General features: G+C 40.0%; 1 protein-coding gene across 3 annotated transcripts in view; it reads left to right on the top strand.

Annotated features, from left to right (window-relative positions):
* LOC144772914 (CD99 antigen-like) overlaps positions 1 to 19,033 on the top strand; it is a 253,578-nt gene that overhangs the window by 181,979 nt on the left and 52,566 nt on the right. The window contains exons 9-12 of one of the 3 annotated variants that reach the window (XM_078657609.1): positions 1,524 to 1,544; positions 4,891 to 4,923; positions 9,597 to 9,716; positions 10,128 to 11,310. In XM_078657609.1, the coding sequence (XP_078513735.1) occupies positions 1,524 to 1,544; positions 4,891 to 4,923; positions 9,597 to 9,716; positions 10,128 to 10,189 (236 nt within the window). In that variant the 3' untranslated portion in view covers positions 10,190 to 11,310. Of the gene's footprint in view, positions 1 to 1,523; positions 1,545 to 4,890; positions 4,924 to 9,596; positions 9,717 to 10,127; positions 11,311 to 19,033 lie in introns of those variants that run through there. The other 2 variants (XM_078657608.1, XM_078657610.1) reach the window with 2 other exon arrangements.

Raw genomic sequence — 19,033 nt, 5'->3', positions numbered from 1 at the left:
TTTTCTTCTTCTAGTTTGATGCCCTTATGAGTCATATTGAATACTCATATGGCCAACACCCAAAAGCTTAATAATAAAATGTTTTTGTGAGCCCAGTTTCTAGAGAGCGGAAGGGTACACAGGAGTCTCGAACTGCAAAACTGTTATTACAGGTAAGTAACATTTCTACAACATTTTGTTGTATAACTGACCAGTGGCAATACCAAAGTATAGTGCATTGATGAAGTTTAGATCCTTAGCCACTACTGCTTTAATCAAAAACAGCAGCTCCGCTAAGGTGCAAGTTCATTAATGCCTTCGTGATAAAAGCTGATTTAAAGATTTCACAGAATGTGGTCTTTGTTCTGAAAGGACTGGATTCTTTTATCTGCATTCTGACAGCACATTACCAATATTATATGGTAGGTTATAATGCTGTGTTATGGTTAGTGTGTCCATAAATGCACATAAGGGGGTTTCAATCAAAAATTGCATGATTTTGATTTTAGAAAGGCTTCCCACACCACGCAAGGGTCAGAGTGAATCTGTAGCAGCTGACTGCTCATTTATCGACAGTGAATTATCTAGGTCTTATTTTAAAAGAAAATATAAGATCTTTCTAAACTGCCAAGGGGCAGGCTGTGTTCATACAGTTTCTCTTAATTTGGGCAACAGCTCGCCAAAACAAATTTTTACACGTCGCTCATCCAGCTTTAGCGTTTGTCAGAATATATATCTATGCATGTAGTGGTTGCCTTACAAAGCGGACTAGGTTTCTGAATTTGATTCAATTCTGCTGCATCAATACAGTGATAGCCTGTCTGTGTTAGAAATATTAGCCCTTTCTGGATAACCTGTGCTACAAACTGTGCTTTGTGGCATGCACATGCTTTTCATTGATAGCAATGCAAGTTGATGTGTGGTGAAGATCGCTACTGCAGTCAATACTGGGCTGGTGCTTCAGAAGAGTCATTATTGTTTCTGTAAGAAATGCTTGCAATTCCAGCACAATGCCTTTACACTTACGCAGTTTTGAGCATTCCGGGACCACATTGTAATTAACGTATTGCACAAAACGCAACTGCTTGTGGATGTGGTGGTTAAGCAGCTTACTCTCCAGATGTGGTGAGTTCACGGCTTATGTACATAAGCGTGTTATTCCTAGCAGTGCTCTCAAAATGCTTGTACAATTGCATAAAATGTTTTTTTTGTGGTAATTGTTCTAAATAATTACCCTTTTAAGTTGCTTCTTGGTAAATGATGATTTGCTGCATTTTTTGCCCTAAATATTACATATGTACAATTGAAGCAGAATTTCCGGTATACATTTTATATTTTAGGAAGAGGGGTTGTTCTGGGAAGTGGGTACCAAACTAAATTTCCTTCAGTGTTCAAATGAATGAACACATTCTTGTCCTTCCCAATATTGCTGTAATATAACGCATATTGGAACTTCAATCTGGCCCGGTGAATTGATGCAGCAGATTATTATTTACGCTTTGCACAAAAAGCTACAACGCTTTCTGCTTTATTTCCCTTCACAGGCCGTGCATCCGAGCCGTCTGGTAGGTTTTGTGTTTGCCACCAATGTTGTATCTCCTTACTATCCCAATCCTCTCTTGGATGGCCACCAGTGTCATGTGTTTGTGTATCTGTAGTGTCTGTCTCAACTGGTCCCATTAACATGTAGCACATTTTGAGGTGGGAAGGTTTGTCCCCCTTTTCATTAATAACACCTTTTCCCACACATACGAACGATCTCAAAGACATATAGACAACACGTCATTTTACGATCAATGTTAAAGAGCCTGCTTCCCAATTTAAATATAACCATAGCAGTAATTTGTTTTTTACATTAAATATGTCATCATAATTCTCAACTTTATTTATGTGCACCTCTTTTTTTATTTAATTATTTTTGACTACATTATCCTAGGTGGAACTAGGCAATGGTCTCATCAAGGAGCCAGCCTTTATACCTATTGATATTGCCCATTTACTGATGTTTAATTCCCATGGACTGTCGTGCTTCTTTGTATCTCAATTTGACAAAAATGATTAATACAAAAATGGATTAGTGAAACTACTTAAGTGAATGTATAGGTGGCTGTGCCCCTTAACAGTTCTGATTTCACAGCTGGAAGCCCCAGGTTGTGGCTCTGAATGTCATGTTTTGAGAAGCAGCCCAAACACAGCATATAAAAATTTGCAAAAATGTAGGTACTTGTCTTGCAACAGGGCATTTTCAACAAGGAACACTAGAATGGAGAACTGACTCCAAAAGGGGACTGCTGGAATATATAGTAAGGTAGGGCGAGAATCCAAGCAAGTAATAGAACCATACATCTCTTGCCTATAAATGGTCTTGATGTTCTTCAATTTACCAGCTACTTGCTGAGCTTGGAGCCATTAACTATATTAAAAAAAAACAGGCAGTATCTTGTATCGTTCAGTTTCTGAGCTCAGAAAAACAAACCGAAGAGAAGCATAACAAAGATTACTGTATATTAAACTTATAAAATCACGTTTGAAGTAAGCACCACATGTTGCATTTTGTTTTGCTGATAGGCTGGTCAACAAAATATCCTTGACCAAGCATCACTGATCATGTGCTGCCGCAGTTGCTGCTGTTGTGTTGCTAATGACACATGGGAACATATCTCACCTTGGTAATGCCCTTTTTGCCACTGCAGGAGTCTATTATTCCCCCATTTTGGCTGTTTTGTATCTAAAGGGGAAAAAAACCCTTGTCACACACCTTGGGGAAATGGAACTTGTTCTAGATAGATACTACTGGTTGCAGAGTGTCTTTGGGAAGGAGAACTTATCTGGATCTTAAATGGTCCTCAAGGGTCTCAATATTATGGGCGTCATATCCGGGATCTTCTGCTGATTTAACCCATTAGAGTGATTCAAGATTTCTACCCACTCTGCTTGTTGCTTACTGGGGATGATGTCTAGGGCGATTACCGAGTTGAACACTTGGATAACATTTTTGACTCTTTGATGCCCAAGTGGTTGATTTGTCACTTGCAACTGGTGTGAGATAAATCAAATCAATCCAGTCTCCTGTTGAGATGAGCTCAAACATACCCGCTTTAATCCCCACAAGGGCTCAGTTTATATGTTAATTAAAGGGCACCCATACTCCACACCGACTATGAAAGGAGATGGAGGCTTCCTTGTGAATTGATCCGCTGCAAACCCAAATACCATATGCTTCAGGAACTGTTGGAAAGTTGCCCCGGTTGTGTGGCAGTCTGCAACAAAGAGGCAAGTCAGGAGTCGTCTTTAGTATATTGTCCCAAAAGGAACAAATAGAAGTTCTGAAACTCTTTACCCAAACTCCACCACACCACCTGTCAATCACCATCAACTTCTTGCACATGTGTGCACGCTAATACAAAGTGCTCAGTACCTCGATACTGTGTCATGACAAAAAAACCTTTGTAATGTTATGCAAAGTTTGTTTTCTAACACGCTATTTGCAAGATGGGTTTGGGGATGGATGTTAAGTCTAGAAGCAACATTTCTTTAACGGCTTGCTGTGAGTTTCCATTCTGTTACAGTCAGGAGTGGCCAGTGCGGGTAAAAGCGGTGGGGCCGGGTAGCCCTGTCGAACTCCCCCCCCCCCCCCTCCCCAACAGACCCCACGGCTCTCACCTGCACGGGCTGCTCCTTGTCACATTGCCTCATGTGTAAGCACACAGATGAGTGGCAAAGGGGCACACTAGCAGGATTCATTATAATCGGGAGTTATCCCTGCTAGAGTACATCCATTGATAAAGCTACTGCTGAGGAGTTGCAACAACTCCTTTTTGAATGCTCCAGCCTGACTTAGTAGCCTGGCAGTAGGTTCTTGAGCTATCACATTGCTTTTCTCCATTCTCATCCAGCGTGGAAACGAGTGGTATTCCTGCTTGACTTAGCTCTGTCAAGGCTCAGCATTGCTATCTCTTTGTAGAAATTCTCTTGGGGTTTAAAAGTTTTGTCTTGATGGACCACACTTCCCAATCTTCTTCTGCAACATATGGTACAGCTGTTTCTTAGTAGGAATTACAAGCTCCTGCCCAATTTAGCATTCTGTCTTTTTGAGAACTAGCTCTCGCAAAGATTTGAATGAATTCATTCTTGTCTTTCGACAAGCAACACTCCATAGCTGCGAGCTGCAAATTTAATCAGACCAGCAGTTGTATTCCTTGATGTGTTGCTCAACACAACCGAAAAATATTCACACTGGCCGTTGGATTTCTCTAATTTAGGATTTAAAAATAGCAAATATTTTATACAGCAGGAATAGTCAGAATTTTATTTTTGCACTTTCCTTATTCACTCTTTCCAGAAAAAGGTGGCTGAGCATAAGCTATTCATTTAGGGTGGTGCCCTTTTGATAGCGGGTTTCCACATTTTTCCTAAATTTGAAGACAATAAGAATGATTTCAGAAACTCTCTGGGATTTAGAGAGTAGTGGATTTCAAGTTGGTCAAAAAGACAGTCGACAACTTTTCAGAAACTGTCTGAGGTAATTTATGAAAATCTTGCACCCCCCTAACTGCTACATGTTAATGATATATCTAGTTCACCTGAGCAATCTCTGCTCTTTTCTTCCCTCTCATAAACATAGTGATCAAATGTCATCTTAGCTTGCACTATATTCACTCTCCTTTATTGGAGTACTATCTTTTTCATTCATACTAGTTTTGCCCACTTCAGTATTGTCATTACGTTGCTCCTAATTCTGAAAACTGTCAATCAAGTTTCTGGACCTACTAACACTCATTGCTAATATTGCATGCCTAGCATTAGAATGCTGCTTCAAAGGCGAAACACCTTTTTTCTGGAGAGGTAGGACTTTTTACAATTTCTACTGAGAGTTCTTGAAATTGTAACAAAGATTCTCTTTACTTACAGGTGATGGGCAGTCTAATAATGCCAACGCTGAAGGTAAGATGCACCGATGTGGAATAAATATTCTACTATCTACAATTGTTTAAAAATGTTTTATGTGTTTAAGTTCTGGGATCCTATAAGCATACTGTAGAACTTTATCATTCATGTGCTACCACACTTCTTTCAGAATATAGGTGTACTTTTCTGATAATCTCATTGCCCGGTGTCTGTGGTCATTGTTTTTGTTTTGCTTGTTGCATTTAGTGGTAGATCATTTTGGATAGTCAAGCCCAGTTAAAATGCACAAATGTGTTTAGTAATAGATTATATTTTATAGTAGCTGGCTGGGTCTGTTCTGGGTCTGTGTACAGCATGGAGCATTTGGGTGTATTTCCAAAATACTTTGCTTTTATTTCATTCTGCTGTGCTGCGCAATTTGTCCCTTGTTCCGGTTGTGGTGGCTGGTCAACATTGAGGCATCTTTGCATATAATGCGGCTTTACACAGGCATGAGTTGGATACTGAAGTTAATTTCTTCTGAATGGTCAAATGTAGATTGCTAAAATGATATACATAGATGTACTTTTTAAGGAGGTAATGCTGGCCAATCATACAGCTTTAATGCCATGGTGTACGAATTAGGGCACATGGTGCATCAATTATGTCTCAGTTTAGGGTGAAGCATGCATATAGCTTGTTGTGAGTGTGCTGTTAATATGGCAGTGCTAGGCCAACTACATGGCTTGAAGCCGAGTTGTGCATGTTGTAGTGCCTGAGGTTGTGTCGAATGGTTGTACGGCTTTACAACGCGTGCTTTTACACCGCGTGCCGTTACAACGCGGTTTTTTCAACGCAAGTCGTTACCACGACTTGCGTTGGAGGGGTGCGGACTTAGGAATTTTTTAATTTACTATTCTAACACCAGCTTACGTACAGTAGGGAAGGTGTTGGATAGTAAATTAAAAAATTTCTTGTCCTGCAGCGCCCTCCAGCGCAAGTCGTGGTAACGACTTGCGTTGAAAAAAACGCGTTGTAATGGCACGCGGTGTAACAGCCGCGTCGTAAAGGCTGTTCCCCGTGTCGAATGTCTGCCGTAGATGGAAGATAATATGTAGGCTTTGGGAATTCACATTGACCACAACCAGGACGGCTGCTTTTGTGTTTGTCTAGGCATATCTGTGCAGACCCAGAGTTAAATGCCATTCTCTTTCTACAATGTTTTGTTTAGCATTGTGCCCTTTTATTGAGGTAAACTCTTCTGGATGGGATGTTAAAGTGGCATATGGCTTTGGTGTTGTTGGAAACATAGTATGCCCGGGGACTCTCAAATGTGTTAATTTTTATTGTAGTGCGAGGTGTGAATTAATCTTGATAAGGATTTACTGCGGATTTATCAAATATATAGATTTAATATCATGCTGTTGACTTAACTATGTAGCTTTGATACCGTGATCCAAATTGTCTGATTGACTCACTATGAGCACACTGATCGGTGCCACTTTAGATTTATGATTTTGTTCTACCTATTATGATCTATTTGTTAAATTATTGTGGGACAAAAGCATACACAGACATAAGAAAGGACTTACTATTTTAGATACATGAATTTCTCAGCAGTCTTTTTATTAGGATAAGAACAATAAGTATTAAATATGTAAATAAAATATTACTTCCCCTTTCATGCGAAGAAAGTGCAGATGATGTTGCAGTGTGCCCAGTGGAAATCAAGTCCTTGGCTACAGAGCCTTGACAGACTCTCCTCCTGACGCAAAACTGCAATGTTCGCGGGGGGTTCCATGCAGTTATTAACAGTGATGGAGTGTTTGTTGAGCCCTTGCGTTTTTCTCTCTTTTCAGAGAGGTCACTGGGGATCCTCAAGAGCAAAGATAGTAAATGAGTTGAAGTGGATTATTGAGAGTTGCAAAGTGGGAGGGTTTCATCTGAAGGGGGGAGCTGTTGTCCAACAACAGGAGACCTAAACCATGGAAACTAAACATTGGCAACGTATAGGGGTAATTTCTGTTTTGAGTAAACAGAAGCATCAGATATTGGAAACAGATCAGTCTCCCGGACATGCCCAATTTTGATAAAGGTGCCCAATAGCAAAGCACATAGCAAGTTGAATCATCCAAGTGGGCTAACTTCAAAAACACCACATTGATATAACTGTCTTAGTCAGATCCTAATTTCAGGTCGTCCAGCCCCTCTGAGCAATATAAACAAAGACCATGTTGTCCCAATCTGATAACACGTTACCAGAAATGGACAACCAGCTTTTCTGAAAGCAATCTAACTCTATCCACCTAACAGCAGTTGTACCTGTCCAAAACCTCCCCTACCACTGCTCCTTTGCAGGAGAAACATCTGTATCACCTGGAACCTGTTTATGCAAGGTGGCTATATCAGTAGCCAGAACCGGTCATAAGACCCGTTGTTGCACTATTTAAGGCAAGGTGCACCACTTTCCTATCCCCTTCTGCTCACACATGTGTAGAGCATCAATGCCTTAATAAAGGGCTAGGAGAGTAGGAAGGGGGACCATGTCCTGTCGAATGCCCCAGACCTGTTGAGTCCTATCCAATAAGAGCAGAAACATTTCAACATCAACTAGGAGTTTGTACGGACTCTGGAGCGCACTGTTTTTACTCATGCAACAGTTAGGTATCAATAAACTAGTTGTACAATTAACTATCCCTCACAAAATTTAACTGGTTGGGTCCCCAGCACTTCTCCCTAAAGGAGGCATTCACATCACCAAAAAAGTGCTCCAGGAGATCCGAATGTGTGGACTTTTGGGAACCACGGTGAGGAGGGCACAATGATGAAGCATGCCAATTTGGTGGGCAAGGGCCTTTGTCCTTTTTAGGGGACACTTCAACTAGGGGCTTCCAAGGGCAACTTCTCTTGGTGTTAGAGGAGCTCAGTACAGTCTTTGATTTAATGTAGCTGGTAATTTTTGTGTTGACATGTTGATAGGACTCAATAGGAAAGGCAGTGTAGGGAAGTCACATCACATCTATGCCACTCCTAAATGGAGTTGTGATATTCTCAAATAATAGAGCACAGGAGGAAAATTTATGCAGATTTAGGTGCTGATATCAATTGTGGGGTAGACATATTGATTTAAATTTAAGGCAAGTTAAGTGATTTTTGTTATTGTAATATTAGATGTCAAATTAAAGAGAAAATTGTTGTTTGATGAGTTACAAGATTAAACCTAGTTTATTTTTTTATGAATTTTATGGGTAAATGCAACATTGATTTAATTGTTACCTGATCTAGTTAACTTGGATGTAACACCCAGAATGGACGTGCAAGATAGATCTCTCTCTCTCTCTCTCTCTCTCTCTCTCTCTCTCTCTCTGATTCAGTGATGTTTGTTCCCTTTTTCTTAACAACCTGCCATAACACATGATAAAAAGAGTGGAAAGGCTTTAAAAAGTGATAAATGGAAATAAAATATCTACCTAAAATATCTAAACAAAATATTTCCATATTTCAGCATTCGTCTGGTGTATACTTTTATTTGTGTTGTTTTGTATATCGTTTTGAGGTTGGGGTCCCTGACTTCCAAAAATTAGGCTGGGGTCCCCGGATTCAAGTAATGATTCCTAGAACTTCCCCAGAAGTCAAAATCTTAAGAAACATTGAGCTATGAGGTTGAAGTACTAGTTTTTTTTGTGGAAGTGATTGTGTAAATGGACCCCTCTTAATCGTTTATTTGTGTTTGGTGTAGTGAGTGGTCTGTCTTCGTAAGTCTTATGGATGTTAGGTATGTCTATCCGATTGCTCCAACATGCTACTCAATGACTCACTATGATGGGTACAGACAATCAGACTAGTCATCTCTCTGCAAAGCTGTGCCATGATGTGTGCTTTTGTTGCCTGAAAAAGGTTGTGCTGATTTTGAAAATATTTGAACAATCTGTGTAGGTAGAATGGCTATAGAGAGAATTAAGTTTAAAGTTATAATTAGACTCTAATCAAAAGTCCAGTTCCCAGTGGGTACTGGTGAAGCCAATGGTCTCAGTCAACATCCCGGGTCTGTGAGTGCACTCAACACCAGAAAAGTGGGTGCTGACTCAGTGCTACATCTGTCCCATTAACAGGAATAGAAACCAGTTGGGACTGTAACTGATTTCTGGAACCTATCTGATTTGGTTTGTCCAAATTGGACACCATTAACTGTACCCATGTCACGTGTGACTAAAACGCCAAATCATAGAACTGAAGATGTGACTTTGGTGGTGTGAGTTTCTTGTTGTTTGGGTGGTTGGTTTCTGAGCTTGAATTTTCTGATTTACTATACTATATTTTATTCTTGGGTATTGGAACTTTGACACTTGAGGCTTAAGCTCGCCTAGCTGTCCCCATTGGCTCCCTAGGTTTCATCTTTAGACAGACTTGGCATAAGGTCCGCCCATCTTTATCAAGAGTCTTGGCAAGAAACCAGCCTATTGCTAAAGATCTGATAGCTGTCCTGAGTGTAGCACCATAAGGTAACATGGATCATAAGATCAATAATATTAAAAAAGCACAGATGTTATGTAATGTGCAGTGTTATAGTTCAAACTAATATGGGTACTGCGTCATAGCACATTTTCTTTGAATGCCATATTGAGTGGATGGGGGTAGGCTATCAACCAATTGATAACTAGAATTGGAATCCAATTTGAATAAGCCCTCTAATTTGTGCTCATCTTCACTGTTCTTTTTAATTTCCACAGAACAAAAAACATCTGTAGTAGCTGGAATTGTGAGTGCGGTGGGAGTGGCCCTCATTGGAGCTGTGTCAAGCTTTATTGCCTACCAGAAGAAGAAGCTTTGCTTCAAAAATGCAGATGGAGGTAAGTTTTTTTTAAAGAGCATCTTTTTGCTTTAAGTGGGTCTTTTAAAGGTGAGCAAGAGCCAAAGTTTATTTTCTTAAATGAGAGTCTAATTTAAGGAAAATAAAACTTTGTGTACTCATGCTGTGAAGAAGATACTGCTTGGAGTCTTGCTTTGCTAATTATTCCATCAAATGAATGGATGAGTCTTTTGGTGGTGCCTCGTCAATGCAATTAAACTGCAATATCAATAAATTGAGGAACAGAACAGGGATGCTTCTTGGTGGAGTAGCTTCTCTTTTTGCTTCTATGCATCCCTTTTTTTTCCAAGGCTGCTATGCTACTACATGTCAGTGACATTGGTAGCTTTGCAATGTGGAACTATGCATTTTTATACAAAGTTTCTCCTCGTTCCTTCCTTGTCCGGTCTAGCTTTTCTTAATAACCTCTTGTCGAGGTTTTCAAGACCTGGCGGCACACAGTTTAAAGTTTGAAGTTCCACCGAGCTGCGTATCTGGAGTATGTGATACCTCCTTGGGCACAGAAGAGGGAACTTCATTCACAGTGGAAGCATGTCTTCTGCTCCTGCCTGATGACTGGATTTGAACTGGACTGTGGATTCTGGGCATTTTGCAGATTGCCACCATACTACCGTAGAGACATTTTAAGAAACACATTTGAATCGTATTTGTCTGGCCTTCCGTGTAGATTGTTTTAAAGTGCATTCTTAAGGTACAAGCACCAAATGAGGAGGTAGGGACTCTAGAGGCTGCTTCATTATAGTGTAGGATTAGTTTTAAGTGTATTTAGAATCAAGTACCTCCAACTTTACTTTATAAAGATATTCTAAGTAACCAAGGCATTTCTATGACATGGTAGGGCATTTTGAAAGTGCATTTTGTGTTATTTACTTATGTTCTCAGCTAAGTCCTCATTATAAGTACACTTCAAGAGCATCAAAGCATTAGTTTCAGAAACATTCAGTTTGATGTAATGTAAGTGGGTAGTTATTGCCATCTGTTGAACAGTGGAACAGCATTTGCCAGAATATCACTACTCATGTGTAATGTTATTACAACTGAGTACTGATGTTATTTTTATTCTTGCAGGTGAGTTCAAATGTCAGGAGTTTATAATAAAAGAGTAATGTAGAACTCCAAATCTATCCTATTGTTTATATTATAATCAATGAATCATGTTCTGCCAACAGAGGAATGACGGCCTCAAAGGGCCAATAAGAGGCTACATGGCAAATTCCAATGTAAAGATGCATTAAGGCACAACCACAGTTGACTGTCTTTGAACGCCTTGGTTGAGAAAAAGTATGCAGTATTTTGCCTTGTAAAGATAGACTAATAGCATAAGTGATGCTCAATGTAATGACTTGCATTTCAGTAAGTAAAAAAAAGGCTTACACTGTAAAATATTTTAAATTGCATGAAGGTCACCTTTTTATTTAATAGATGTAATACATTGAGAAAGGTAGGTTGTGGTGGAGAAGCTTGGAAAAGAATGCAAAGTGAAGTCGGGTGACCTGAAATTGTCTATACACTGATTCCTTACTACATATTATCTTTGACTTTGTTTATAAAAAATAAATGCCTTTATATGTGCAGTTTGTTTATTGAGAGGTTGTCCTTTGCCTTCATATTTTAGTACCCCCCAAAAAATCATATCCTCCCCACAAGCCTTGGACATGAATGTAAATCTTACACAGAGATAATGTCCTCAAACTTTATAAATCTAGTGCCGCTTGGTTATGTATGTCTTCCTTTGTATAACCCAAATAAGCGAAAGAAACCCGTGAACTGAGATACTTAATTTGGACAAATCATAGAGGTTCAAAATTAAGCTTTGTTTTGAGGTACCCTTTTTTGTGATTTATATGGGGTAACAAAAATAACGAAAAATTGACATTTATAGAAGTCTAGCATTCCAGTTCTTACATCTACTCCCAGGAATGTCCAACATGGCATAATGTAGTCCAAAGAAAAACTTTAGTATTCAGACACAGTTTAGTTTGCCAAACAAATCAAATGTCAAGTGTTTCACATTAAAACCATTTAGGCCACTCCAGTGCCATGGTGAGGTAAGTATACATCTGGATTTAGTGATACTGCATGGCCATAGGTGAATAAAGGATTTGAAGTAGAGAATTAAGCAAGTCACATACAGAAACAGACACAAAGGTTTTTGCAGTCCTGATATTGTTCTCAAATGGTTTGCTGAGTATCAAGGAAATGGCAGACGGAGAGAGGAACCACCAAAGCATGGGTGGAAGGGTGCAAGCAGCTTGGCCAACGCCAGGACCAAGTGAAGACCAAAGCAGTAGAATTTGGATAATTTCCCCCATTGAAGGTTAAGACTGCATAGGGCACTTGCACCAGAATAGAAATATACAAATTGAACAGAGTACTTTTATCAAGATTAGAGGCTGCCAGAACAGACTAATTTTAAGCCAGGTCAGAATTTATTTTCCACAGTCTTCTGAAGTGGATTTGAGTGGGTCTTTTTCTTTCACACCAGAAGCAAATTCCTTAGATTTGGACTTCAGACTTTGTTGCTTATGTTCTAATTGAATAGTATTATTCCAATTGTGTACCTAATGGCCTAACATTATAAGGGCCTCCATACACTGGAGTGTGAAGTTGGCTCTTACTTTGTGTCTTGAGCAAGTTTTCCAACACACTATGAAAAGGTTAAATTGTACAGGTTAACAAATGGAAAATTATTGTAAATATTAAAGACTCAGCCACACGTTATGACATTTTCCCAGAACTGTTTTCTCCTGCGGATTGCAAAAGCAATTTCACAGAATTTTTGTATTTAAGGAATGATCAGTTTGAGCACTTTCATGATGTGATTGGTATCAGCACGACAGGCGCAATTCAAGCCCCTGCATGCTATGGTTTAATATTCAAACCGAGTCCTGGTTTTACAAGTGCTTGTAGAGATGACAGTGAGTTGCATGTAACCACAACAGAACTAGAGACCTTAAAAGAGGTGACAACTGGGTGCTTACCTGGTATGTGCCATTGACTGCTTCACTCTTTCTTTGAATGGAAGATCATTAGATATGTGATCAATAATAAACAGTGTTTTGTTGTAAGTTGTTGCTTGGTGAGCAGTTGTGCAATTTAAGTTACTGAAACTCTGCTAAAGTGTTATGACTGGATTATTGAGAAAGGCAATTTATTGTGCTGAGTGTCAAATATATACTAGGATCAAAATAAAATCCACAGGAACTAGTCGCAGGAAAAGTCAAACAAAATAAATCTAATCAATTCAGAAGAGAGAAAGAATAACTAAAAGACAAACTCAAAGAATCTAAAATGAATAGATCCTCACTGCTGTTTCCTAAGAACAATAAGATAGAAAATAATCCAACAACACATTTCCTTTAAAATCCCTAAATTGATGAAGCAGTTGGTGGCACAACAATTATATAATTTTTTTTAAACATCTTGTAGGAGCGCTGTGCCAGCCACATGGAGATGTGTGGTAGCAGGACAGGGTAAAAACTTAACCAGCACAACCTTGTTTTCAACATAAATTCATGAATACAATATAAAGAGGATCTCCCAATCTGTAAAAACAGAAAAGTGGTCCAGGGAGGTCAACTAAATGATGCATATGCTACAAACCTTTATTTCTGGTAAGTACGGTTAGTAATTCTGGGTGATGGGGATGGGCATTTGTGTATTTTTTTGAAAGAAGTATGATAAACAGAATGAATCCAAAATACATTCCTCGCCGCTTCACTAAATTACAAAAGGAGAAAAGTACTTTTGAAAAAGACAGTTTGAAATCCATTCCACCCAAGCCACTTTGTATTGTATTGTATTGTAATTAAACTTATAATGCGCACAGCTACCCGCATGGGGTCTCCCGGCGCAACTAGAGGTAGCAGTGACATGGGTCTAGCAGGTATCATTGAGGGAAAAGCAAGGTTTTAAGATCTTTACGAAATTTCGTCAGGGAAGGTTCAAGTTTCAATGCAGCCGGGAGAGAGTTCCACAGTTTGGGGGCGAGGCAAGAGAAGGAGCGTCCGCCCATTCTTGTCAATTTAAAACGTGGAATCAGAAAATTCCCTTGAGAGGAGGATCTGAGAAGGCGGGGAGGAGAGTATAGTTGGACAAGAGACTGGAGGTAAGCTGGAGCTGACCCCTGCTTGATCTTGTGCATGAAGCAAAGGGCCTTAATTTGATTCTGCTTTCGATGCGGAGCCAGTGTAGATCTTTAAGATAGGGGGAGATGGGGGATCTCCATGGAACTTTACAGAGTAGGCGGGCGGCCGAGTTCTGAACAAGCTGAAGTTTCCTCTGGGACTCCACGGTAACTCCAAGGTAAAGCACATTACTGTAGTCCAGGCGCAAGATGACCGGAGCCTGGACTACGGTGCGCCTTGTCGAGTCCAGGAGCATCCAGAGGATTTTGCAAAGCCACCCTAGGATGGAAAAACAGGAGGCTGCTACTCTGACTACTTGGTGCCGCATAGATAGCGAATCATCCAGGACAAAGCCAAGGTTCCGTACCTGCGCAACAGGCAGGGGTAGTGGGCCCATTTCTGGCGGCCAATGTTGTGGGCCCCAGAGAGGTTTATGTTTGCCCAGGATGACCACCTCCGTCTTATCTCCATTCAATTTCAGGAGATTAGTCTGCATCCACTCTGCCACACGGCTTAGCCCCAGTTTGAGAGCGGACGGGGCACACGCCTTAGCCGGGGAGAGGGAGAAGATGATTTGATTCGATTCTTAACAGGTGATTGCGTAATTGGCAATAATAGTGGGTGAGAATGAATAATTGGGCCACGGGATACTGATAAGAGAAGTACACCCAAAAAAAAGGAAATACAACCCTACAACCAATAGAAACTAAGGAAAAGTAAAGTGACAAGCACACAGACAAATAAGAAGTGGGGGTGGGATGTAAGCTTCTTTTAAAATGTATTGAATGCAATTGATTTCACAAGCACAGTTCAAGCACTTTGCAGCAAAACCTAAAAAAAATAATGATGTAAAAATGATGGGATCATGAAAATTTAAATATAGTAATAATTCTAATGAATATTAGTTTGGAAAAAATAAAATAAGAGGAAATGGACCTGAAGACAGTCTGCACTATAGGCAGGCAAAGTGTATTGTTGTAGAGAAAGATTTTGTATGTTGAATAGCACAAGCATTTACAATACTAGTTGTGGGAGCAAGATATGTGGAACAGAAACTGGGGGCACTGTACAAGATAGGAAAGTGGCTGCTGCGAAAGAACAAATGAGGAGAAAAATATATTTTTAACAAAAAATCTCTATGGAGTCGCTGAAGTGGGTAGGGGAGCAACATATTTGTATCTATAAATGTGGGGAGGAATGCAGAGGTTGTTCTTCACTTGATTTTAATTACTGATATAAAAGAAATAACTAAAACGGTGAGTAGGGAATGCAATGACCCAAGGTTTAATTGTAAATGGATGCCATTAACTTGATGTTTAACACCGTAAAAGTCCATTTAAAATAGGGGCGTTTTGATCAAATTCGACTTATTTTTATCAACTTGCCGCATGTTTTGTATACATTTCTGGTGAAGGTCCAGTTACAGAAGTGCTAGGGAGAAGGACTGTCTACTTTCAAAACTTCTGAATCATATTTATTAAGAAAGATCGCATGGCCATATGGTTTTAACGATTCAGGAAATACTAGAATGATGTATGTAAACCACACTTAGGCATCTACAGTAAGCAGGATTATTGTCTGACAACTCTCCTATTAGATATTCTGGTTACCTGTCCACCATAGTTTTAACAGCTTAAGTAAATTAGTCCATCAATTGACCTCTGAGAGATGAAAACAACACGATTGTGATACTTTTCTTCTTTTAAAATTTTTTTTTTTTACAAAAAGTCCTTTTTATTCATGAATGTTCAAAAATCTTGATCTTGAATTTTCTTAACTTTGTAAAACCTGCTTCTTCAGGGCTGGTGACTCAATCGTCCTGTTCATGCAACAAATGTGACAAAGGAACTGCCCGTCAGAGTCATGTAAAGTAATCCAATATGTTGTTAGTAGGAATAAATAGCTATCTTCTCAAATTAAATCCTACGGAGTCTTCATTCCCAAGATGAGGATGTTTAAAAGAGTAGAATGTATTGTAGGAATAGCTTGATAATTTCTCTAATTGAATTCTATTCAGTCTTCATCATTCCGATAAGGGTATCTATATTGATTGAGCACAGTCACATACTCGGCGCTCATGATAAATTCAGCCTTGATTGCAAGCATACGTACATCTTCCCTGTTCACATTTTGAAACCAAGATTACAGTATATGTAAATATGTACTATTGCCACTTAGTAGTGCTTAATTTATAAAATTAATGTAAATAAAAATAATGAAGTGCATGATCCCAATGCGTTTCCTAGGAGCCTGCTGCAGAATGACCAGGTTGTCTAATACAAAGGCTGCTTAGTTTTGATAGTCTTATGCCTCTTTCTTTCCTCACCATCCACTTCTTATTACTTTATCTCACTCTTGCAGTTTGTTTTGCATACCTGCTTTCCTTTTTGTTAAAGTTTTCCGATCTTTCTTTTCTTTTCTTCTCCATTTCTGCCTTTATCCCTCTTTCACTGGGCAATAAGTGCTGGTGCCCACCGCCTGCAGCCACTGGCGCAAATTAAGCACTGCGTCTCAGTGCACTTTTGGATCCGAATATGAGACACTGGAAAGTGAGGAGCACTTTAACCCCTTCGCTGCGGCCGCGATTTTTCCGCTGTGCGGTAAACAAACGAACAGGGCGGGCCGTGACAAACCCCAGCCGTCATCAGCACACGCCCACCGCGGGGCGTAACGGCTGGGGTTCGTCACCAGCATGGGAGGGGTTAAAGCAGCTCCACAAAAATATGGCAGATTATAAACCCAGAAGGTGATATCCCCTTTTTTTGTGCTTAATTTCCACCTGTCAATTAACACAGCTGCCGAGTGGCCCATATCATGTGCGATCCTGCTTGCCATTTAAAGTATTGACTTAAACATCTCAGCAGGGGAAATGCTGATGTTCATAACTTGGAGCAGCTTGAAATTGCTAAGCCCACCATTTTGCAAACCTACATTTCCTCCATTTCCTCCTTATATTACTGATTGATAGGCTTTATTTCGATATATACAATATCTTAAAAGCTGTACAAAAAATAAAATAGTCACAATATTTACAACATATACAATGCCTTCACTAATAGAGAGGAAAATAAAAACAGTGACATAAGTGAGTACCAATAAATACAATTAAAATTAGGATTACATTGAAACATAAAGCCTTTTCACACGAATCAACCAAGACCACTTTAAAAATTTGGACACACCGCAAACCACCAAGGCGGATGTGTCAGACAATAAAATCCGTAGGGCCACATGGTGTTGGCGAGTCCCTAAAAGTCGGCACAGTGGTTTGAGCCAATGCCTTCTAGGTGCAGAATAGTCTGGGCATTCAAAGAAGATATGTGCCACTGTCTAGACCCGTGTGGAGCAAAGGGCTCAGAAGGGAGAGGACTGGGGGGACGGTTTCCACCGGTATACCAGATCACCAACAGGTAAGGTCCCCACTCTAAATTTAAAGTATAAAGCCCGATCGAAGGCAATGGAAATCATGTCGAGATATGGTTCATAGACCACCACGTCTTTGATCTTCAAGAAGGCTGAGGTGCAATTACAATGACGTGGGTCGACAATACGTTTAGAAGTGACCCATTCCCAATACATTTTCTTTAACGTGGCTTTAGGAGGGGCAGATCGGGTAACCCAAGCATCACCAAGGCCCAACTCCCCCAAAAGGCATTTAACGTCCCTCAGCCATTTAATCCTGTGCCAGCCTCCCATTGCCATAACCTCAGACAATGCCTTAGCATAGGAGACTAGTTCAGGCACCCTCCAAAGCCGGGCCCACAGGAGCAAGGGACGAAGTCGTGCCTGGTCCGCAATTGATCTGCAGCCTAGATCCAGCAGCACGGGGACTGTGGGTGTACTCGAGGGGAGAACCAACAGATATTTCAGGAATTTGGTCTCAGATTTTACTAGTACATCCAGATTACATGTGCCCCACAGCTCCGCCCCGTACAAAGCTGCACTGACCCCTCTTGCTTTATAGATCTCCACAACTGGGGCGATAGTTTTTTTTATAGAGGAACGCTGTTCCCTAAGCAGCACACCGCCCACCCTTACTTAACTTTATGCCCCCATTTCACTCAACTCTGTGACTGTGAACTGTCACTCATATCTTGTGCTTCCCCTGATGCACCTGGTGATTTCATAAGGTACATCAATCCATGATTCAGTGCTGCCCATTACCAGTCCTCCCCATAAGTGCATTGCTGATGTTTTACTGGTGCCCATCAGTGCTATTTGATGCACAATACCCAGTACATCTGCTGCAAAGTCTACAGTGTTTTGTGCAGGTGCCTCTATGTGAATGGCAGTTTATGCAAATGGGTATCTCTTGGTGTGTGATGCCGTCTCCACACGAGCTCATGCATTGTGCCAGTTTTATGTGGGAATTCGCTACACATAAGTCAACCTTATATTGTTTTTCAATGCCTTTTAACATTAAACGTTCCAATGTATTTTGAACCACTTAACATTCTTCTATCATATTGTGTCAGTGATTGCGTTTGTCTCCTCAAGACTTTTTTTGCATGGCTGTTAGTATCATGTAAGCTAGAATTTAGTTTATTTTATAACCCATAAAGCCTTTCAGGCACATGTTTTTCCTTCTCTTTCTAAAAGATTTTTCTCCCTGATCATGAGATTTTGTTCCTCATATTCATAAACCTCCATTCACTGTGGGCTCCATGAATAAAAAAAATAATCCATTTTCTCTTCTGAAAATCTGGCAAAGAAAACATGCCCTTGGAAAGCAAACAATTATCAATATCGTTTTTTTAATTATATTTATTTATTTATTATAAAAAAAGGAGCTGCGAAACTACATCTGCTATTAATAAAATATATTTATCTGAAAACACCACTCTGTAAATTCAGTACAAACACAACTGTAGTGTCTTGCAGTACATGGTAAACCCTCCAACAGCCTACAACCAGGAACAGACAGCACATCCAAGGGCCTCTGTTGGTGCCTCTGGAAAGAGACGCCAATCAAATTACAACAAAAACATTCTTAAAAGAAACTGAGTTACGTATGTCCCAGAGACGAATTCTCCAGACAGGAGTGCCACAGAGATGGGTACCCCAGAGCTGGCTGCTCTAGATAAGAAATCCTATGGAAGAGAATCTAATAGAAGATTGTTGAGAGAGGTTGTACCCAGGGTGTTGAACTTTGCCTCAAGACCGAAAGCAC

Source organism: Lissotriton helveticus, chromosome 8 (assembly GCF_964261635.1).
Source record: "Lissotriton helveticus chromosome 8, aLisHel1.1, whole genome shotgun sequence".
Lineage (NCBI taxonomy): Eukaryota > Metazoa > Chordata > Amphibia > Caudata > Salamandridae > Lissotriton > Lissotriton helveticus.
This window is presented reverse-complemented; position numbering and strand designations above follow the sequence as displayed.